The sequence below is a fragment of the Gopherus evgoodei genome, unplaced genomic scaffold (genome assembly GCF_007399415.2).
Source record: "Gopherus evgoodei ecotype Sinaloan lineage unplaced genomic scaffold, rGopEvg1_v1.p scaffold_141_arrow_ctg1, whole genome shotgun sequence".
Taxonomy (NCBI): Eukaryota; Metazoa; Chordata; order Testudines; family Testudinidae; genus Gopherus; species Gopherus evgoodei.
In genome coordinates, this window is record NW_022059804.1 from 64,531 (window position 1) to 88,959 (window position 24,429).

General features: G+C 45.3%; 1 protein-coding gene across 1 annotated transcript in view; it reads left to right on the forward strand.

The window, feature by feature from the left end:
* LOC115639871 (ras-specific guanine nucleotide-releasing factor RalGPS1-like) overlaps positions 1-17,118 on the forward strand; it is a 77,738-nt gene extending 60,620 nt beyond the window's left edge. The window contains exons 8-9 of the mRNA XM_030542809.1: positions 1,286-1,378; positions 17,047-17,118. Of these exons, the coding sequence (XP_030398669.1) occupies positions 1,286-1,378; positions 17,047-17,118 (165 nt within the window). The remainder of the gene's footprint in view (positions 1-1,285; positions 1,379-17,046) is intronic.
* The last annotated feature ends 7,311 nt before the right edge of the window (positions 17,119-24,429 follow it).

The window sequence follows — 24,429 nt, forward strand, 5'->3', positions numbered from 1 at the left end:
GCGGCAGTCTCCTTTCCCATCCCCCCTCCCCTTCTGTTTCCCTCCCTGCATTTTTGTAATTATGTGATGATGGCCTGGCTGCTGTAATATTATTTTAGTGCACTACCCATATATATTAGGAGTTGTATATAAATAACTCTTTCTCATACCTAACCTGTGAAATAAATGGATATTACTTAGTTTTTTAACACCTTAAGTACTGTTATCCACAGCTAATACTGGAAGTAGAATGAATGTACAGCCTCTTAAAATCTTTTTACAAATGAGTTATGTGAAAGTATTTCCCATTTTTCTTTGCTGCAGGCACTGTTTTGTAGGAAACCTTTTTTTATATACACAGTGTTGCTTCTGCTCCTTCACGCAACACAGTCAAACTGTGGAACTTGTTGCCAAAATGTTGTGAAGGCCAAAATTATAACTGAGTTCAAGTAGAATTAAACAAGTTCATGTAGGATAGATCGATAAGTGGCTATTAGACAAGATGGTCAAGGATGCAACCCCATGCTCTGGATGTTCCTAAACCTCTGACTGCCAGAAGCTGGGACTGGATGATAGGGAATGGATCACTTGATAATTGCCCTGTTCTGTTCATACCCTCTGAAGTTTCCGGCACTGGCCACTCTCAGAAGACAGGATACTAGGCTAGATGGACCATTGGTCTGACCTAGTATGGCCAGTCTTATGGTCAGATGTTCTCAGTTGTTTTGTGATTTTTATAGCAAGGAATCTGTTGGGAATGATTGTGACCACAGACTGGATTTTTAAACATGTTGGGAAAGGGGAAGTATTGTCTTCTAAAAAGAGATTACAACATCATTTTAACAAAAAGTCACTTTATTAATTCTTGACATCTTCATTCTACATCTTCGGTAACCATTGGAGGCCAAAGTTGAATCTTTTGGCCCAATTAAACATATATGTTTCCAGAACCATAGTATCCTATTGTTAGAACTTGTTTTCAACAATAATACCAGAGTTACACTTAAAAATTATTTAATCTTTTCCACTCCCAAAGAGAGAACCTTGCAAAACCCAAATTAGTTTCATGAACATAGGAGGTACATCTAAGTGAGCTTTCACTTTGCAATGAGTTCAAGGCAAGCTTGGAATATATGCAACATTTTAAAAGTGTAAAATGTCACCCAGATTAATAGAATTTCCCAAATTAGACTCCATTTAGTACCCCTTGCTTTTGTTTTGAAGAATTGCACCTCTAGTTTGGTTGTATTCGGTGTGATGGCTCTAAACAGCTATGAGAAAAGATTAATTAATTTGGTGTTTTCAGAAACTTCTAGAACTGAACAATCTACATTCCCTCATGGCTGTGGTATCAGCATTGCAAAGTGCACCTATTTTCAGGCTGACGAAAACGTGGGCTGTAAGTTAACTTCTCTTTATTTCAAATCTTTTCCCTTCTGTTATGGTGTATAATAATCCTGTGTTTTGTTGTCTAAACGTTACTGGATTTCTGAGTGAGAGCTGGCTGAAGGAAGGAAGGTAATTTACTTTTAGAAATGATTTTGTGTGTGTGTTACCAAATTAGTCTAATTTGGCATCAACTTGAAACCATGTTTATGAACAAGAAATCTATATTGTTTAATGGCATTTAGTACAAACCATTGAGTTACACATTTAAAGCATAAACTTAACTTGTTTGCTTTACTGTTATTTCCTTTCCCTGATTTTTTTGTCGCATTCATCTGTTGTGCCTTGTAATAAGCTAGACTGTGAACTCTTTGAGGCAATGACTTGGTTTTTTACTATGTGCCTGTACAGCATCCAGCATGATAGAGTCCTTTATTCCTGGTTGGGGCCTCTACATATTATTGCAGTACAAATAATAATTTAATAATAAAAAGCTTTCTTGGGCAAGCAGTTCTGTCAAGCTATCAAGCAGGACTTCGTTCTTTCCGGGAAGTCAGGCTTTCCCTTCAGAGAGGGGTGTGTGTGTGTGTGTGTGTGTGTGTGTGTGTGTGTGTGTGTGTGTGTGGTGTGTGTGTGTGTGTGTGTGTACACACAACATATGCTATAATCCAAACTGTTTCTGGTGCTGAAAATCTTTATGAAAAGATACCTCCCCTCTAGTTCCATCTTATACACACATGACTTACTGTGATGTTTTGGGGATCACCCAGGCCAGTAAGGGCTTCTCTCACTGCCTACCCTATAACTTTTGGTGCCTTCATGGTATGCAGCTATGGCTCAGAGCTCTATCAATGGTAGCCAGCCCACAAGCATAAATGTCTGACCCTGGCTTCCATCAGCCTACTTACTCCTTGCAGGGTTGACCCCAGAGCCCTTCCAATCTTGAGTCTTCCCAAATCTGTCTAAACCAAGTTCTCAACTATCAGACACTCAGGCCTCGTCCAGACTAGGGGAGGAAAATCGATCTTAGATACGCAACTTCAGCTACGTGAATAACGTAGCTGAAGTCGAATATCTAAGATCGAATTACTCACCCGTCCAGACGGCGCGGGATCGATGTCCGCGGCTCTCTGTGTCGATTCCGGAACTCCGTTCGGGTTGATGGAGTTCCGGAATCGATGTAAGCGCGCTCGGGGATCAATATATCGCGTCTAGACTAGACGTCTGTTAGTCTATAAGGTGCCACAGGACTCTGCTGTTTTTAGAGATCCAGACTAACACGGCTACCCCTCTGATATCAGAAAGATAATGGAACAAATAAGAAAGCAACCAATTTGCAAGCATTTAGATGATAATAAGGTGATAAGTAACAGTCAGCATGGATCTGTCAAGAACAAATCGTGTCAAACCAACCTGATAGCTTTCTTTGACAGGGTAACAAGCCTTGTGGATGAGGGGAAGCAGTAGATATCATATATCTTGACTTTAGTAAAGCTTTAGATACTGTCTCACATGACCTTCTCATAAACAAACTAGGGAAATGCAACCTAGTTGGAGCTACTATAAGGTGGGTGCATAACTGGTTGAAAAATCATTCCCAGAGAGTAGTTAACAGTGACTCACAGTCATGCTGGAAAGGCAAAATGAGTGGGGTCCCACAGGGCTCAGTTTTGGGTCTGGTTCTCTTCAATATCTTCATCAACGATTTAGATAATGGCATAGCATCTGAGGAAGTGGGTATTCACCCACGAAAGCTCATGCTCCAAAACGTCTGTTACCCTACCATGACATCACCCTGTGTTTTTCACCCCTTTTATCTTTACCCAGAGTCTTTCAGCTAGTCTGTCTGCTATTCCCATCTCAACCTAGTCCAAGAATATACATTTTTAATATATAAGGCCAGTTCTGTCTTGTCTCTCCTTTATCCTTGCTATAACAGCCCATGCTCCCCCCCCCCCCAAATTCCAAACCTTCTCTCAGGTCTCCATTGTCAAGATTTTTTTTTGTTCCTAATATGTTTTTAAAACTTGCTATTATTGTTAAGTCTGCTGGCCACAGTTTCCTCCTTTGCTCTTCATATCTGGTATCCTATTATCATATCACATGAAATCATATAATATCATATCGTATATTTTAGTTACTGTAGACATTTCAATTTACTTTGCCAGATTTTCAAATAAAATTGATTTGTAAAGAAAATTCACATCTTTCCCCTTGGATTGAAAATCTTCCTTGTTACTGCGGAAATAAAGATAGTGGAAGCTGAAGAAATAAATGAAACCATTGCAAATTTTGGAAAAATGCTTGATTGCTAAAGTCTTGTAATTATCTTTGGAAGACTTACAGCACTAGTAAGGGCAATCCTAGCTTCTTTTCATGCCCCCAAACAATATGCCACCACAGCTCTTGAAGGACCACCACTAGGACTCATAAGGGGAGTGCCGTTTCCATACTTACGGAACTCACCCTTCTTCTGAGACTGTGAATAAGAATCCCAAGTGTTACAGAGTGTGTGTTGTGGATAACTGCCTACTAGGAATTGGACTGTGATATCCTCATTTTACACAGCATACTGAAGGAATCTTGATTTATAAATCACCTTAGTTGATCCTAATATGAAAGAAGGCTGTCTTTGTATCTCATTATCCACATCACATCTCCATCATGTGATATTTCATATGATGAGAAACACAAATCTAAATGCATTAATTCTGCATTGTCTTATAAAATGTTTCTATTTCAGCATAGAAGTTCTGCTCTGACCACCACTCAGTAGATGCTTTTGGTTCATGATATTTTTGCATTCTATCTAAATGCTACAATACAATGAAACAAAAGGTCTATACAAATTTCTAATAGATGCCTTTGGCTGGACTCCCAGACAATGCAAAATTCTGTGGGCAGACTTGTTGTTTATACTAAGGAAGATTAGTACAATACTCCAGTTTTCTTTTAAATTATAGTGGCTTCCCATTAGGGAATGAATTCATTATAGAATGTACGTAATAACTTTTGTTGGCTCTTTACTATTCAATCCCTTCAGTCCTCTTAATTTGCTGCTAGTTTATACACAACAACTAAGTCATCTCTCAGCTGAAGTGCTCACTTGACTACAAAACTGTATGGTAGAATGTTTCATATTCAATATCCTTTTAACATTTTATCCCAGTATATGTTTAAAGAGGTACATTACTTTCTCACTTTGTTCCCTAATGAAAAGTTTTATTTTCAGACTTTTTCTGTGTTCGATGAGACTGTAGAGGTTTTAAAACTGTATCTTCTTGCAATTGTGATTTATTTATTTATTTTGCATCATATTATTTGGAAATAAACATTTTAATTAGAGTGCAAAATATTGGGAGGAGGAAGAATGGGGTCATCATCAAGGTATATATCCTTTCCTGAGTTATGGTTTGTAGCTCAAGGGTCTGCTCTGTTTTGACTTTCAGAACTTGGTGCTCCTGATTGTAACTCTTCTTGTTTCTATATAGCTCTGTTCCTTTAGGAGATTTTTGGTCTGCTCCAACTTCAAATATTTATCCTGGTTCCTTTGTATCCTAGAAATGCTAACCTATACCACTGGTTATTTAAAAAAAAAAATCAGAATGTCACACTACCCACATTTTAAGGCTTTCAGCAGGGTGTCTTATTCCGCTTTTATTGGATGGAGTTGAGTTTCAATGGAGAATCTATGTCGGTCTTCCTACTTCACAAACACACCACAGATTTGAAGGTGATACAAAATTATTCAAGATAGTTAAATCCAAAGATGACTGTGAAGAGTTACAAAAGAATCTCATAAAACTGAGTGATTGGCCAACGAAATGGCAGATGAAATTCAATGTTAAGTGTAAACACATTGGAAAACATAATCCCAACTACCCACACAACGAAATGGGGTCTAAATTAGCTGGTAACACTCAAGGAAGAGACCTTGTAGTCATCCTGGATAATTCACTGAAAACATCTTGTTGGTGTGTAGCAGTCAAAAACCTCAAATGATGGAGATTCCGCAACATCCCCAGGCAATTTATTCCAGTGCTTAACTACCCTGACAGGAAGCTTCTCATAATGTCCACCCTAAATCTTCCTTGCTGCAATTTAAGCCCATTGTTTCTTGTCCTCTCCTCAGAGGTTAACAAGAACAATTTTTTGCCCTCCTTTTAGTAACAATCTTTTATGTATTTGAAAACTGTTATGTTCCCCTCAGTCTTCTCTTCTACAGACAAACACAGTTTTTTCAATTTTTCCTCACAGGTCATGTTTTCTAGACCTTCAATCACTTTTGTTGCTCTCCTGTGGACTTTCTCCAGTTTGTCCACATTTTTCGTGAAATATGGTGCCCAAAGTTTTATATACTCCTTGACCCTGATATAACGCTGTGCTCGGGAGCCAAAAAATCTTACTGCATTATAGGTGAAACTGAGTTATATCAAACTTGCTTTGATCCGCCGGAATGTGCAGCCTCGCACCCCCGGAGCACTGCTTTACCATGTTATATCTGAATTCATGTTATATAGAGTCGCGTTATATCAGGGTAGAGGTGTATATCAGTATATAGATCCCTGGTACTCCCACACCTTGAATACTGTATGGTGTTCTGGTCACCCCATCTCAAAAAATGTATGTGATGCAGTGGTTCCCAAAAGGGAGTTCACAAAATGTTACAGGGAGTTCTCAGGGAAAAATTCCCTGATGGCGGACAGAGCTTCCCTAGGGACCCCGGGCAGCAAGGGACCAGCAGCGAAGCAGATCAAAGCAAGCATATCTATCACACTGAGGAGATTTAAACTTCAGGATTCCTTATAAGAAATGGAAAGGGAGGTGGATATTTTTTGCTATTTTTAAAATTATTATGAAGAACAAGTTTAAGCTTTGTTGTAATGTGCGTTGTTTGCCTGGACTGCTCAAGCCCTGAATGCTTGTATAGGAGGAACTCTTTGAGTAGGCTTCTTAAATATCTTCATGCTGTTTCACATCTGATACTCCTTGATGAAACATAGGAGCCATGTCTTATAAGAGGCTTATTCAAAGTGATACAAGCTATGAAAGTGAGAAGAATGTTGCCATTTTCATAATGTAATAAAAATACTGTAATGATAAATAATAATAGTGTGTAATAAGCATGTCATAAAAACAAATTTTATATTTCCGAGATCGCTGCTTTTATAATTTATACTCAAGTAAAGGAGAAATACCTAGAAATTCATTTTTAGGAGGGGGTTCACAAGACTTTACATTTTATTGAAAGGGGTTCACAGGTTGTTAAAGTTTGGGAACCACTGATGTGATGAGATATTTACCCCACACCAACCCTGAAGGCATAAGGGGGCTCAGGAAGGGGCAGTTAAGTTTCACAGTTGCACCTAATGGAAGGCCCATGGTTTTATAAGTATTAATTGCTGATGTAGTCTAGCAGGGCTTCAACCACTGGAGTGCGGGGGCGGGGAGGAAGATTGGGGCTACAGCCGCAGGGTGGGAGGGGGTTCAAGGCTCCAGGCAGGCAGGGGACTCGGGGCTTTAGCTAAAAGGGAAGTGCCAGTTTCAGCCCTGGTGCTTCCCCTGAAGCTAAAGCCCCAAGGCCCAGCATGTGCCACCCCCCCACCCCGCCCCCAGCTGAAACTGGGAGCGGAACCATGGGAAACCCTGAGCTCCAGCACCCACCACAGTGCTGAAGCCTTGAATGGAGTTGCAGGGCTGAAGCTATGAGCCCCAGTGTTCCCTAGGGACAGAAGCCCTGAGCCCCATATCTGAAGCCCTGCAGCCCCAACTCCTCCACCCCATGGCTGAAGTCTGTAACCTCTTGTCCAGCGTATGGGACATTTCAAAGTTACGGACAACATCTGTTCCAGAGATGTCCATAACTCTGAGGTTCTACTGTAAGTTAGTTCCATCAATGGCTGTTAGCCAAGATGGTCGGGACACAAGCCCAAGCTTTGGATGTTCCTAAACCTCTGACTGACTGCCAGAAGCTGGGACTGGATGGTTTTGGATGGATCACTTGATAATTGTGCTGTTCGATTTATTCCCTCTGAAGCATCTAGTACTGGCCACTTTCAGAAGACAGGGATACTGGGATAAATGGATCATTGGTCTCACACAGTATGGCCATTCTTATGTTGTTTATGTTTTTGTTGTATTATTGTACAGCTGCCAAGCAAGGAGGGCAGGAGACAGTTGCTGTATTAAAAATATTGTTTCTTCTTGGGTTTTCTACGATTCACCTTAGATTTTTTTTATTTATTTTTTACTACTCCTGATAGAAGCTGTGACTCTGTTAAATATAGTTACAGATTGTGTTTTTTCCTTTTTCCTTTAATTTACAATCAGAGGTCAGGACATTAGTGAACTCCAGCAGAACATTCAAGTGAAGAAACACACAAAGCTGCTCAGGGTAAAACATTGTTGGTTTTGAGTTCCAGTACAGAATTAGGGAGCCAAGTGAAAATAGGACCAATTTGAATTAGTAGTTTAAAACATGTCGTATGAAACTATGCTTAAAAACAAAAAAAACAGATTACTTACCCAAAGGACACTGTTCATGTGGAATAAAAGATATGGTTACGTTTTGCTGCTTTGTATGTAATTATTTTGTGTTAGTTAGTAGTTAGTGAATTGTTCCTTCCCATATGCAAAAGTTTGGAAATGTTCAAAACACAACACCATCAGTGAAAATCACTCTGACTTCTCCTAATTATATTGTTTATACAAGAGTTAATCTAGAAAACAGAATGGGAAGAGCTGGCTGTGTATTGTACACAGTATGTATGGAAATAACACCGTGCCCAGAAATCTTTATGTATTGTCCAGAGTATTCTATCAGATCTCAAATTATTTTATTTGTGTAATGGAGTACAAACTAGACCTCAGTAGGGACCAAGATGAAATACTGTGTATAGTTAAATTGGAACTGTGAACTTCATGTAGTTCTCATTTTGAAATTAATAAAATCCTCCTTTTTACTTTAATGGGCATTGGGTTGGGCTCAGAGTGATAGATCCTATGTTGATTTCATTGAAGTCAATGGCAGAATTCCTATTAACATCAGAGGTACAAGACTGACCCTTAGCATGTTAACCATTCATCACTGGACACTTGGGTTCAAATTCTGCTTTCAGTCATCAGCAAATATTTGGTCTCAAGTGCATGTTACAAAACCCCTACACAAATTGGCACAAATCAGCATCACTGACAGTTTCTGATGAAAGAGAAAATCAAGACCATTTGTATCTGAGATGTGCTGGCAGAGATGGGCATGAGCCAATTGCAAAGTTCCTGCCCATCTAAGCCTACCAGAAGCCAATACTATTAGCCTCTCATGTTTAAGAAATAGAAACTTGTGCAGAAAATATGAATAAAATAAGACAGTGTAAAAAGGAGTGAAAAACAAAGAATACTTCCATTAATTTTTCTTTAAAGTTTAACTTAATTTTAATTTTATTCAACTGTCAAATTGAGGATTAAATTGTCTGGACATCTAAACACATGCATTTTCCTGTGGCTGTTTGCTACTAGCCCTGTTTATACCAAAAACAAGGTGGGCGTGTGAGAGAATTGGGAGCTGCCTTGGCTTCATTAATCCTTTATATCCATTTCATGAGTCACTAAGTGTTTTTCAGTGCCGGAAAAAATATTGAAAACTCCATCCACACCTTGCCATAGGAATTAAAATGTCAGTGTTGGGTTTTACTGCTGTGCTGGGGAGTATTTTTAAAAGAATTAAGTAAGAGAAGAGTCTTGAATTGATTTAACATGGTAATTTAAGGTCCCTAATATCTGCTTTCCTATCAGTGATCCAGTTTTAATGTATTCACAGGGCAGTCCCCTATAAGATTTCCTGAAGAGTGGAAGTAAAATGTGCTTAAAACGCAACATTAAACATCACTTGTGATGGCTGAGATGTATTAGCAATCTGTTCTGCATCCATGTCACTTGATACGTTTAGATTTATAAAAGTATATAATGTGGGGCCTGATGCTGCAACATTTCTGCACATTGATTTCAGTGGGACTGCTCTTGTGCATAAAATTTGCTTGCACAAATAACTGTTTACAGGATCAACTCTAAGTATGATCAAATTTTCTGCAATTAAACATGACATGATAGTGATCTGCTAATAGTTTCTTAGTCATGCATGCCTTGACCCTCCCCAAAGAAGAGCTTTGAGTGAATATAATAGAAAAGAAAAGAGGTGTAGCGTCCCTAATAATTCAGGTAGGAAATGTGGCGAGCTGTGATAGTCTGCCGCACAGTGTGACAGTTTTGAAAGCCAGCTACGGCTCTCAAATCTTTGCAGCTCTGCACAGCCCTCTTGGGACAGCAGTCACTGTTCGATAGAGTGAAGGATTTACTTATAGCAAGACTTGACAGCACTCTCTATAGGTAAAGTTGTAAAACAGTTTCCATTATAAATCTGTTTCCACACTTGTATCTTTCCAAAACATAACTTTTAGTTAAATTTTCCAGGGTTGGTCCCTGCCAAAAGGTGATTCTCTCTCCCCCCTCCCACCGCCAAGTTTCAGCAAAATCCTGTCAGCCTTGTTTGGGTTATGGGAGTGGAAAAGAACTTCCAACTGTTTAAAATCAAATTCTAAGCATAGTTTTTAAAACAGGGCTACAGCAAAAAGAGCTGAAGTTGAAACTGTTAGCTGGGCATGGACATACTCTTTATTGAGAGCGAATACTTTTGCATACTACAGAAAAATACAGCTTTCACTTTTAAATGTTCATTTGAAAACTACATCGTGAGAAGCACAGTTGGAAATTTTTGTAACTGCACGGGCTCACACTGGCTGTACTGCACATGTACATGCCTCTGCTTAAAACATATTTGTTAAGGAATTTATAATATCCACTGTTACCAAGTTTATTCTCTTCCTTTTCTGTTTTTTTACAGAGGAAATTGTAAGCAGGACGTAACTCCCCATGGGACTCGAGGTTCTCCCCATTCCCACAGTGATCATAGCTAAGGCTACAATTTTGTCATGGATATTTTTAGTAGAAGTCAGGGACAGGTCAAAAAACCACAGAAGCTGTGACCTGTCCCTGACTTCTACTAAAAACATCCCTGACAAAATGAGAGTCCAGCATGTTGTCCCCTCTGCCCCCTCCCCCCACAGCAGCTGTGAGCTGCAGGGACCCAGTGGCTGGGAGGGCCCCCCCTACTGCTCTGCAGTTGGTGCTGGGGGGATCCCCTCCCTGCTGTGGGGGTGGGGGAGCTGCAGGTGGGGTGCCCTACCAGTGGCAGAGGCTGGGGAGCTGCAGGGGGGCCCCCCAGTTGCAGTCACTGAGCAGCTCGGGGTTCCCTCTGCTGCCTTCAACAAGCGACTAGGAACTTTGGGGGAGGGCTGGCTGCTTGCAGCAACTGAGCTGCTGCATGAGGGGAGGAGGGCTGTGGTGGTGGCTGAGGAGTTGTGTGTGGGGGGCAGACCTGAGGCCACTGAGCAGCTCTGGGGTCCCTCTGCCACTGCCATCGGTGACTGGGAGCTGCAGGGGGAGGGCTCACTGCTTCTGGCGGCTGAGTCACTGCAGGGGGAACCCCTGCTGGGGGCGGCTGGGCAGTTCAGGATGTCATGGCAGTCTCTGAAAGTCACAGAATCTGTGACTTCCGCAACCTTAGTGACATAATCTTAGCCTTAATCATAGCCAGTATTCTTGCAGCACCTTTTTGAGAGAGGTCTTAAAGTTTCCTTACCTTTGGCTCAGTGCTCTGACTGTTACCTCCTTCTTTGGTCTCTTCTGGAGGATAGAATACAGTTTCCTTTTCTCTGGCCTGGTCTATACTGCGCTTTTAAACCGAATATAGCAGCGTTAAACCAATTTAACCCTGCACCCGTCCACACGAGGCCCTTTATATCGATATAAAGGGCTCTTTAAACCAGTTTCTGTACTCCTCCCCGACGAGAAGAATAGCGCTGAAATCGGTATTGCCATGTCGGATTAGGTTTAGTGTGGACGCAAATCGACGGTATTGGCCTCCGGGCGGTTTCCCACAGTGCACCATTGTGACCACTCTGGAAAGCAATGTGAACTTGGATGCACTGGCCAGGTAGACAGAAAAAGCCCTGTGAACTTTTGAATTTCATTTCCTGTTTGCCCAGCGTGGAGCTCTGATCAGCACGGGTGGCGATGCAGTCCCAAATCCAAAAAAGCTCCAGCATGGACCTTACGGGAAATACTGGATCTGACCGTTGTATGGGAAGACAAATCTGTTCTATCACAGCTCCATTACAGAGGACGAAATGCCAAAGCATTTGAAAAAAATATCCAGGCTATGATAGACAGAGGCCACAGTACAGTGCTGTGTGACAAGCGTAACGGAAAGCCAAAGAATCAAATGGACGCTCGTGGAGGGAGGGAGGGGATACTGAGGACTCCAGCTATCCCACAGTCCCCGCAGTCTCCGAAAAGCATTTGCATTCTTGGCTGAGCTCCCAATGCCTGTAGGGTCAAACACATTGTCCAGGGTGGTTCAGGGTCTATCTCGTCAATTTACCCCCCCCCCCTGCCCCCAAGAAAGAAAAGGAGAAAAAAGCGTTTCTTGACTTTTGTCAATGTCACGTATGTTTACTGCATGCTGCTGGTAGACGCGGTGCTGCGGCACTGAACAGCAGCATCCTCTCCTCTCCCTTCCCGGTGGCAGACGGTACACTGCAGAATGACTGATAGCCATCCTCCTCCTCCTCATCTCGTGAGTGCTCCTGGCTGGCCTCAGGTGAGGTCGACCTGGGGCGCCTGGGTAAAAATAGAAATGACTCCCGGTCATTCCCGGCAGATGGTATGACTCCCGGTACCGGTCCCCGGCACCGAGAATCTTCAGCGCCAGGACGCGGAGACTCTTACCAGCTGCGGTCGGCCCTCCATGGCCTTCCAGACAGCCGTCGGTGTCATCGCAGGCGGACAGTGTATACGCGCTGGGCACTGACAGACAAGCGGCCCTTTTTCAAGACCCTCCACAACAAGACCAGGGTCCGCAGCAGTGGCGGTTCTGGACACCCTGGGCGTACCATCAAGCCCAGGGCCCCCAACAGCTTCCTCCTAGGCCTGCAACGGCAGAGCACAGGGCACCGGAGGCGTCGTTGTCTCGCCCCCCTCCCTCCCTGGACGGGGAGGACGGGTCAAAGCAACAGGACCCTGATCTCCCTCCTGAGCCAGAGGCGAGGGCTGAGGCGGACCCCGCTGGACACTCTCTTGCCAGGGGTCTCCTCATCGTCTTCTCCCGATGAGGCGGTGGCTGGCACTTCCTCTAATAGCCCTCCTCTGCTAGATCTCAGGGCACATCAGGACCTCCTCAGGCGCGTAGCACAGAATCTGAGCCTGCAAGCTGAGGAGGTCTCTGAGATCGAGGACCCCGTTGTCAGCATCCTCTCCTCCGATGCTCCCACCAGGGTCGCCCTACCCTTCATTCGGACGATCCAGGCTAACGCCAATACGATCTGGCAGTCGCCGGCCTCCATCCCCCCTACTGCATGGGGCTTCGAAAGGAAGTACATGGCCCCCTCCAAGGGCTATGTACCTCCATATTCACCCGACACCATGTTCCCTGGTGGTACAGTCGGTGAACGAGAGGAGCGTCACGGACAGGAAGCCCCAGCCCCCAAATCCAAGGAGGCCAGGCGCAAGGTTTATTCGGCTGGGGCCCTTCAGCTCAGGGTTTCCAATCAGCAAGCCCTTCTTAGCCGCTACGCATTTAACTCTTGGGTGGCAGCGGATAAGTTCAAAGAGCTGCTGCCACAAGAGGCACGTCAAGAATTTGTGGCGATTCTTGACGAGGGCAAGAAGGTTGCACAAACCTCGTTGCAGGCCTCCTTGGACGCTGCAGACTCGGCTGCCCGTACCCTCGCCTCGGGGGTGACGATGCGCCGCATCTCCTGGCTTCAGTTTCTGGCCTTCCACCGGAGCTCCAATACACCATCCAGGACCTCCCGTTCGAAGGCCAGGGCCTGTTCTCGGAGAAGACAGACCCCAGACTGAAAAGTCTTAAGGACAATCGGGTCATTATGCGCTCCCTTGGTATGCACACGCCTGGGACGCAACGCAGACCCTTCCGACCGCAGCAACAGCAGCAGCGTCGGCCATACCCCCAGTTCCGCCAGCGGCAGGACCTTAATAGGCGCCGCGGCAGAAATGGCAGGCGCAGGCCATCGGGCAATCAAGGGGGGCAAAACCAAAGCTCCTCTAAAGCCCCACCTGGACCCAAACCTTCGTTTTGAAGGTGCGCCCGAGGGCGTAATACCAGTATCCCCCATGGATCCTTCCCCCCGTTTTCCAACCGCCTTTCGTTTTTCCTCCAGGCGTGGTCCTGGATAACATCCAATGCTGGGTCTTACGCATGGTGCTGGGTTACGCATGGTCTTACGCAGGGATACCGTCTGCAGTTTGTATCATTTCCTCCCTCCCGCCCCCCATCCTCGTCCCTCTTCAGGGACCCTCTCACGAGCAATTCCTCCGCCAGGAGGTACAGACGCTCCTCAACAAAGGAGCTATAGAGGCGGTTCCGGAGAACGAGAAGAGCAAGGGGTTTTATTCCCGCTACTTTCTGATCCCCAAGGCCAAGGGAGGCCTCAGGCCTATCCTCGACCTGCGAGAGCTCAACAAATATCTAGTGAAGTTGAAGTTCTGCATGGTATCCCTGGGGACCATTATCCCATCCCTGGATCCTGGAGACTGGTATGCCGCCCTCGACATGCAGGACGCTTATTTTCATATTGCCATATGGCACACCACAGACGTTTCCTTCGGTTCGTGGTCAGCCGCCTTCACTACCAATTTGCGGTCCTCCCATTTGGCCTTTCTACGGCTCCGAGAGTATTCACAAAATGCATGGCCGTCGTTGTGGCACATCTTCGGCGCAGTCGCATTCACGTGTTCCCTTACCTCGACGATTGGTTAATTCGGGGCACGTCGGAGCTGCAGGTCTGCAGCCACGTCCGCAGGATCACCGGCCTGTTTGCTACCTTGGGCCTCATGATCAACGTGGACAAGTCCACCCTGCTCCCCTCGCAGAGGGTGGAGTTCATTGGGGCCGTCCTGGACTCCACCGTAGCCAGGGCCCTTCTGCCGTTGCCGAGGTTCCAGTCGTTGTGGCGATCGTTCAGCGCTTGCTGGCAGCCCCCCTGACATCGATACGGACACGTCTAACCCTGTTAGGCCATATGGCAGCCTGCACATTTGTGACCGGGTATGCACGGCTCCGCATGAGGCCCCTCCAGTCTTGGCTCATCGCACGTTACCGGCCGGCAACGCAGTCACTAGACATGCTGATCACAATCCCCCAGGGGGTATTGGATTCTCTCAGTTGGTGGCTAGACCAGTCCGTGTGTGCGGGGCCCATTCCACCCACCCCAGCCCTCGATGTCCCTAACGACGGATGCCTCAGATCTCGGCTGGGGGGCCCACCTGGGAACCCTGAGGACACAGGGCCTGTGGTCCCCACAGGAGGTGGAGCTACACATCAACATGCGGGAGTTGAGAGCGGTCCGCCTTGCTTGTCAAACGTTCTGTCACCAGCTTCGGGGTCGTTGTGTCGCGGTATTTACCGACAACACGACGACCATGTACTATATCAACAAGCAGGGTGGCACCAGATCCTCTCCCCTATGTCACGAGGCGATGCGACTCTGGGACTTTTGTATAGCCCACTCCATTCACCTCACGGCTTCCTTCCTCCCCGGAGGGAACACGCTGGCGGACCGCCTGAGCAGATCCTTCTTCGCGCACGAATGGTCCCTCCGCCCGGACGTCGCCCTCTCGATTTTCCAGAGGTGGGGTTGTCCCCGCGTGGACCTCTTCCCGTCCAGGGGGAAAAGGAAATGCCAGGCGTTCTGCTCCTTTCAGGGCCGGGAACCTGGGTCTATAGCGGATGCCTTCCTTATTCCGTGGACGACCCACTTGTTCTACGCGTTCCCCCCGTTCCCGCTGGTCCACAGGGTCCTTCTGAAGGTGCGCAGGGACAGGGCCCATGTGATCATGGTAGCCCCGGCGTGGCCCAGGCAACATTGGTACCCCATGTTGCTGGACCTGGCCATAGCCGACCCAGTTCCCCTGCCCCTTCACCCGGACCTGATCGCCCAGGACCACGGAACTCTCTGTCACCCGGACCTCCAGTCGCTGCACCTAGCAACGTGGCTCCTGCGTGGCTGACCAGTTCTGAGTTGCGCTGCTCCACCCGGTACGTGAGGTACTCTTGGGCAGCAGGAAGCCTTCCACTAGAGCGACGTACTCGGCCAAGTGGAAACGTTTCTCCTGTTGGTGCGTGGAGAAGGGTCTCCTCCCGATGGAAGTTTCGGTGGCCAATATTTTGGACTATATTTGGTCCCTTAACAACAGGGCCTGGCGATATCGTCCCTGCGGGTCCACCTGGCGGCTATCTCCACCTTTCACCCGGGGGGGGATGGCCGCTCCGTTTTCTCTCACCCGACGGTGACTAGATTCCTTAAGGGGCTGGAACGTCTATACCCTAACGTCCGACCCCCTGCCCCTACCTGGGATCTTAACCTGGTGTTGTCTCGGCTCATGGGGCCCCCCTTTGAGCCGTTAGCTACTTGCTCCCTGCTCTATCTTTCTTGGAAGACTGCCTTTTTAGTAGCTATTACCTCAGCTAGATGGGTGTCGGAACTCCGGGCTCTCACGGTAGATCCCCCGTATACAGTCTTCCATAAAGATAAGGTGCAGCTGAGACCGCACCCTGCCTTTTCCCCAAGGTGGTCTCAGCCTTCCACGTCAACCAGGAGATCTTCCTCCCAGTTTTTTTCCCGAAACCTCATTCTTCACGCAGGGAGCAACAACTCCACTCGCTTGATGTCCGTCGGGCTCTCGCGTTTTATGTCGAGAGGACCAAACGTTCCGCAAATCGCCCCAGCTTTTCGTGGCAGTAGCAGACCGCATTAAGGGCTTCCCATTTCCTCGCAGAGGTTATCCTCGTGGGTAACGTCCTGTATCAGGACCTGCTATGACTTGGCTCACCTTCCTACGGGCCGTGTGACTGCGTACTCTACCAGGGCGCAGGCGTCGTCGCTGGCTTTCCTCGCCCGTGTGCCCATCCAGGAAATCTGTCGGGCAGCGACCTGGTCATCGGTCCACACCTTTGCTTCCCACTACGCCCTGGTCCAGCAGTCCAGAGAGGACGCGGCCTTCGGATCTGCAGTGCTCCATGCTGACTTCTCACTCCGACCCCACCGCCTAGGTATGGCTTGGGATTCACCTAACTGGAATGGATGTGAGCAATCACTCGAAGAAGAAAAGACGGTTACTCACCTTTGTAACTGTTGTTCTTCGAGATGTGTTGCTCACATCCATTCCACACCCGCCCTCCTTCCCCACTGTCGGAGTAGCCGGCAAGAAGGAACTGAGGAGCGGGTGGGCCGGCGGGTATATGTCGGGTGCCGTGGCGGCGCCACTCTAGGGGGCGACCTGCCGGCCCACTGGAGTTGCTAGGGTAAAAAGTTTCCGACGAACGTGCACGCGTGGCGCGCACACCTAACTGGAATGGATGTGAGCAACACATCTCGAAGAACAACAGTTACAAAGGTGAGTAACCATCTTTTTTCTCTCATTTATAATAGTAATGCTTGAGAATCTCACTAGTGAGATTATGTTCACCGAATATTTGTAGTAACGAATAAAAATAAATTCTTTTTAAAAACAAAAAAATGCTAATTTTATTGTTTATTTCCTTCCCAGCTGCAAGTGATGTATGCTGACCATAGCCTTTTTAGCAACAATTGTTCCCCATTGTCTTACCTAGCAGCCTGAAAGATGAAAATAGATCTTGGAGTACTCTAATTCTTTATTGTAAAGAAGAACACATTTTCTTTATATTTATGGCTGTCTTTTTCTTTATATAAAATTCTTCGTGGTATCATTGCAAAGTAAAATTATGCAAGGTGAAAGATGGTAGTTGAATAAAATGTTAGAAAAACAGTTCTTCTTTGAGTGCTTGCATATGTCCATTCTGCTTTAGGTGTCTGTGCCCCAATGTACTGAAGCCAGAGAACTTTTCCCCAGAGTGGTGCACATTAGGGTGGTACATGTGCCCTCTGCATGTTCGTGCTGCTAGCTGAGAGCATAAAGGACAGCACTTCTCCAACCCCCTCAGTTCCTCCTGCTGCCTGTGGTCAGTAGTTGTAGCAAGCATGCAGGTTTCTCACACTTTCCCTTTGTACCTTAGAAAACTCTTCTCAATGTTTTTGATGTAAATATTTAGTAAATTTTTTTTCTAGTTAAAGTACTTGTTATAAGATTCCGTTCAGCTTATTATTCTTTGTTTCTATTGAGCTTTGCTTTGGGTGTTAAGGTTTGCCAAGTCTCCTGGCTTCAAGTGTTGTTCTGGATGCAATAAGTCAGTGCCAGTCAGCAGTCGCCACTGCAGATGTTTGAAGTTTCTGGGTAAGGGACCTATTAGGAAGTATTCAATGCAACTCACTGGTGCTGGCTGTGGTTGAGACAAATACTGATGAGAACTAGATATTAGTCAGAGGTCCTGATCCTGTATCTTGCAAAATTGGAACCAAAAGTAGCATCTGAATTTAGTCAGCTCAGGTTAGGAAGAATTTTCCCCCAATAATATGGAATTGCAAAAACCGGTGCAATGTGAGATTTCTATCTTTCTCCAATATTGTCTACCTCTAAGAGAGGAGTCTATATTGGATGGGCAAGTTTTTTGTTCTTTCATGTAATTACACCTTACCCTGATATAACGCTGTTCTCAGGAGCCAAAATAATCTTACCGAGTTATAGGTGAAACTGCGTTATATTGAACTTTGCTTTGATTCAACGGAGCGCGCAGCCCTCCCTCCCTCGGAGCACTGCTTTACCGCGTTATATCCAAATTCATGTTATATCAGGTCGCGTTATATCGGGATAGAGTTGTAACTATATTTGAAAACAAAATATATTATTAAAATACACCCTGATTGAGCATATGTTTCAGTAGGAGGGTGGTGAAGCACTGGAATGGTTACCTAGGGAAGTGGTGGAATCTCCTTCCTTAGAGGTTTTTAAGGTCAGGCTTGACAAAGCCCTGGCTGGGATGATTTAGTTGGGATTGGTCCTGCTTTGAGCAGGGGGTTGGACTAGATGACCTCCTGAGGTCCCTTCCAACCCTGATATTCAATGATTTTATTCTGAACACTCCTGTACTAGGTAAAAGCTGCAATAACACTCGTCTGTAGCCACAGTGTTACAGGTTTTGAGACCCAGCCCAACAGCAATCACTTTTTCTGGTGTTTGCATTACTGTTCTTCCACTGAGTCATCTAGAGTTCTTAATAACTCCTGTAATCATAAGCTTTGCTGTCCTCACTAAGCTCTGATTGGCTCAGTTCTCAGGCTGTGAATGAGTAAGATGCAGCTCTGCCTGCCAAGAATGGTGGTTTTCTTTGACTGAAAGAAAACTGCTTAGCATGCTTAGTAATTGTTACGCCCTATTTTTACATGTTTAGCTAGAAATGTCCACAAATTCCCTATTTCTGCTCTCTGCATACATGCAGAAACACAATTGAGTCACATAAATCCAATAGTCTCCCTCTCCCCTGCTACTATCCCTTTCTTAGGGCTTCAGCTACTGCAATATAAAGCCCCAGTGGGTATTTCTACAGAGCCAGGGATGGGAGCTGCAACTGCTCGACACAGATAGGAGGCAACCCCGGCTGAGTAAGGGCTGGTGTGGGTGATGACTCGATGCCTCCCCACTTCCCAAGCCTGCAGTAACTGGACTGGTTAGTAGTACTGACTGGACAATGTCAGGTCCCCGCTTCAACTGGACTTTCTGGTAGAAAACTGGACATTTGACCACTCTAAGTGTGACTCAGACGTCAATATGTGAGCTTGTGCTTTCCTTTTAGCAGTCCTAAATATGTACTGAGGGTATGTCTACACTACAGAATTAGGTTGATTTTATAGAAGTCTATTTTTAGAAATCTATTTTATACAGTTGATTGCATATGTTCACACTAAGCACATTAAGTCGGCAGAGTGCGTCCTCACTACCATGCCTAGCATTGACTTACGGAGCAATGCACTGTGGGTAGCTATCCCACAGTTCCCACAGTCTCTGCCCCCATTGGAATTCTAGGTGAAGCTCCCAGTGCCTGATAGGACAAAAAACATTGTCACGGGTGGTTTGGGGTACATTTCATCAGTTGCCTCTCCCTCCGTGAAAGCAACGGCAGACAGTCGTTTTGCGCCAGACACCAGAGCAATTAGAATAGCACAGCAAGGTGCGCTGCACATCAGAGAGGCTTTGAAAACCAGTTTCATGACTGGCCAGTTCTCCTTGATGCAAACCCACCCCGTGTTGATTTTAATTCCCTGTAAGCCAACCACCTTCCCCCCTTCGAAATAAAGTAACTATTATTTTGAAACCATGCATTCTTTCTTTATTAATTAAAAAAATGAGATAACAGACAAGGTAGCCCAGGTGGAGTGGGGGAGGAGGGAAGGACAAGGCCACATGGCTTATTTTAGCCACAGTAAAAATCAAATTGTTTGAATGACAGCCTTCTGTAGCTTAGCCATCCTCTGCAGTGGACTGGTTGGGTGCCTGGAGGGCCCCACTCTCTCCCCTCCGCGTTCTTGGGCGTGAGTGAGGAGGCTATGGAACATGGGGATGAGGGTAGGCGGTTATACAGTGGATGCAGCGGGGGTCTGTGCCCTTGTTGGCTTTCCTGCAGCTCCAACAGACGTTTCATCATATCCATTTGCTCTCCCAGCAAACGCTTCATCATGTCCTTTCCTGGCCTCTTCCATGCATTAAGCTATCAGTCCTATCAGTGCGGGAGGACTGCATGAGCTTGGAAAACATGTAATCGCGAATGTGTTTTTTTTCGCCTTCGAATCTGCGATAACCTCAGAGACAGAGATGGTAGGGGAAGCGTAGAAACATTCTATGCTCAACAATTCTGGGGAGACTGCATGGTCACCTATGCTGTTGAGTTTGCCACACTGACCAAACAGGAAATTAAATTCAAAAGTTCCTGGATCTTTTCCTGTGTACCTGGCTAGTGCATCGGAATTCAAAGTGCTGTCCAGAGTGGTCACAATGGAGCACTCTGGGATAGCTCCTGGAGGCCAAAACTGTCAATTTGCATCCTCACTACCCCAAATTTGACCCAGCAAAGTCGATTTTAGCGCTACTCCCCTTGCCGGGGAGGAGTACAGAAGTCGATTTTAAGAGCCCTTTAGGTCGACGGAACTGGGTTGATGTGTGGATGCATTTTAAATTGACCTAACACGGCTAAATTTGACCTAACCCCTAAATTTGACCTAACTGTAGACCAGGCCTGAATTTCTTTGTTTTGTGCTAGTAAAGGCTAAAACTCTGAGGGTTGAAAAACGCATCCTTAACTAATGAATTGGTCACTAAAGGGCATGGAAGGAAAAGCCAAACCAGTTTGATAACAGCTATCAAAATAACTTTACTGGACTGTGGTTCATGAGTTGAATTTTGATAATCAGATACATTCCATTCTTATGACATACACATTGGAAAGAGTTATGCTTCCAAACATAATAACATCTGGAGTCCAGTGAATCATTGCCTCAGTTAAATAAATCATTGCCTATTTTGTACTTTGAACACTTTATTCTTCATGTAATTTACTACTGCATATGGTAAACAAATGTATCTAACGTGTTAAATATTTTTTTAAATTAAAGATCAATTTAAAAATTACAGATTATTTAAATAATCAGAGAGAGGTTGTCATATAATACAGGAGAAAACAGCACGTTGAGACAGTACAAGTGCAAGAATTTTTGCATTCCTTCTGTTGTCAGGGGGTCTAAACATTTCTCCCAAGATGGAGCGCTTTACTCCATCACTTCTGCTTTAACCTGTCCTATCTCTTCCCCAGTCCAGTCTCCTTGTCCAGTTCCATTCTCCTTGCCTACCCAGTCCTAGTCTCCACTCCAAAAGTTTCTCATCCTAGTCTCTGCTCAGCTAGTTGTAATCTTCCCTCCTCGTCTGATCCTGTCCCTTTCCTCCTCCTGACTTCCAGTCCCAGTTCTCTCCCTGGAGTTTTCATCCAATCTCAATCTCTCCCCTCCCCACCCTTTGCCTGGATCCTTGTCCCAGGCTCTGCCCTCCCCTCCCTACTCATCCAGACCCAACCTCTCCTCCTCCTCACCCCATTTCCCAGTCTTCTTACCCAGACAGTACCAGCCTCCCTCAAGCGTGGCTCTGAGGCTTCTGGCCCAACCAGCCCCTATCCCACCAGACTTCTCCTCCCACCAGGCTTCCTCCTCCGTGTTGCCTGGATGCCAGCAGCAGGCCATAACTGAGAGCACAGGAGAGAGAGGCTGCCTTCTCACTTCAGGAGCCCTGCCCCACTCTGGCCTGGAACAGCTAGGAGCAGCCATTACACGCCAAGTCCTGTTGAGCACTGTAGCCCTGGAATTGAACATGTTCAGTCACTCTGTGAGGACAGCGCCTTTGTAGTCTCGACACTTTCACAGGCCTTGGGTGGCAGGCCAGTCCTTGCCCACAGACAACCTGCCAACCTGAAACATATTCTCACCAGTAACTGCACACCACATAATAACTCTAGCTCAGGAACCAATCCATGCAACAAACCTCGATGCCAACTCTGCCCACATATCTACACCAGCGACACCATCACGGACTTAACCAGATCAGCCACACCATCACTGGTTCATTCACCTGCACATCCACCAATGTAATATACGCCATCATATGCCAGCAATGCCCCTCCACTATGTACATCGGCCAAACTGGACAGTCTGCACGGAAAAGGATAAATGGACACAAATCAGACATTAGGAATGGCAATACACAAAAACCTGTAGGACAGCACTTCAACCTCCCTGGCCACACTATAGCAGACCTTAAGGTGGCCATCCTGCAGCAAAAAAACTTCAGGACCAGACTTCAAAGAGAAACTGCTGAGCTTCAGTTCATCTGCAAATTTGACACCATCAGCTCAGGATTGAACAAAGACTGTGAATGGCTTGCCAACTACAGAACCAGTTTCTCTTCTCTTGGTTTTCACACCTCAACTGCTAGAACAGGGCCTCATCCTCCCTGATTGAACTGACCTCATTATCTCTAGCTTGCTTGCTAGCATATATATACCTGCCCCTGGAAATTTCCACTACATGCATCTGAGGAAGTGGGTATTCACCCACGAAAGCTCATGCTACAAAACGTCTGTTAGTCTATAAGGTGCCACAGGATTCTTTGCTGCTTTTACAGATCCAGACTAACACGGCTACCCCTCTGATACTTTGTAGTCTCGGTAGCACTAGAAGCTGTGAGGGGATGGAGCTTGCTTACTTGCTCTGTGGGGATCTCTCATGCACAGTCTGGTCTGCTCTAGGAGCTGTAAGAGGATAAAGCATGCTCAGTGAGGGTGGAATCTTCAGAGATGTTAGCTGTTTAGCTCTAGCAAATCTCTATTGAGCATGTGCAAACTACAATTTTTCCATTAGGTGATTGTGCACATACACATTTGCTGGAGGTGTATGTGTGCCCAGATCACTTGAGTCCTAGCTCCAAAGTATGAGGGTGCTAGAGCATTTCAAACAAACGTTCACCAACATTTTTAACATGGGCACAATAATGTATTTTCCCTTAATTCATTCTCAGAAATGGCTGAACTGCTTTTGTTGAAATTTTCTTGTCTATTAATTCAGCCCAAGGCAGACACATCCAGTTTGAAAAATGTAACCTTAAAGACTTAAAATTTGGCAAGTTTATAAGAAACTGAAAAAAAAGATCTTATAATGGAAAGTGTTTGGCAGCCTTAATAATAGGCAGTACTAGCAGCCCCACCCATAATGCACTTATTTTTTAACTGGGGAATATTTGCACAGAATATTTAGACATAACACTTTTTCTTTTGATCAAAGAAATGTAACCCTTTAACATACGAATCAAAACTAGGGCTGTCAATTAATCGCAGCTAACTCATGCGATTAATTCAAAATATTAATCGTGATTAAAAAAATTAATTGTGATTCATCACAGTTTTAATCGCACTGTTAAACAATAGAATACCAATTGAAATTTATTAAATATTTTGGATTTTTTCTACATTTTCAAATATACTGATTTCAATTACAACACAGAATACAAAGTGTACAGTGCTTACTTTATATTTTTATTACAATATATGCACTGTAAAAATGATAAACAAAAGAAATAGTATTTTTCAATTCACCTCATACAAGTACCGTAGTGCAATCTCTTCACTGTGAAAGCATAACTTACAAATGTAGATTTTACAAAACTGCACTGAAAAACAAAACAGTGTAAAACATCAGAACCTACAAGTCCACTTGGTTCTACTTGTTGTTCAGTCAATCACTAAGAGAAACAAGTTTGTTTACATTTATGGGAGATAATGCTGCCTGCTTCTTATTTACAATGTCACCTAAAAGTGAGAACAGGCATTCTTTTTTGAGTGCTTGCTCATATCAATTCCAGTTAGGTGTACACGTACCGCGTGCACGGCCATGGGAAAATTTTACCCTAGCAACACCTGGTGGGTGGCTGTGGAGCTCCCTGGAGTGGTGCCTTCATGGCGCTAATCTGTACCCCAGCCAACCCAGCATCTCCTCAGTTCCTTCTTACCACGAGTGATGGTCACTGGAATTATGGAGTCCTGCTTCACTTGTTCTCCACTCTCCTAGCGTATATCTAATAGTTAATAGTTGTTGATAGTTATAGTTGTTAGTCAGTTATAGTTGGTTCTACTTAGTGTTAGTGGGGTTGGGGGGTTTCCCCCTCCTCCTCAATTTTTTCTCTCGGGCTCATGCCCAAAGCTCCAGGATTCAAGCCCTGCTCTAAGCCCACGCCATGGGCGACCCCCATGACTCTTGCCTGAAGTGCCTGGGGGAGGCTCATCAAGCAGAGAAGTGCAGGATCTGTAAAGGATTTAGTCCTCAGACTAAAAAAGACTTTCGTTTAAAGCAGTTCCTCATGGCGATGGCTTTTAACCCTCAGCCTCCTGCGGCGCGCCAAGAACCAGCACCGAGCATCTCGATGCACAGCGCCCTGGCAAACTCCCGCGTCTATCACCCCGCGGCAAAGTGGGTGGAGTGGAAA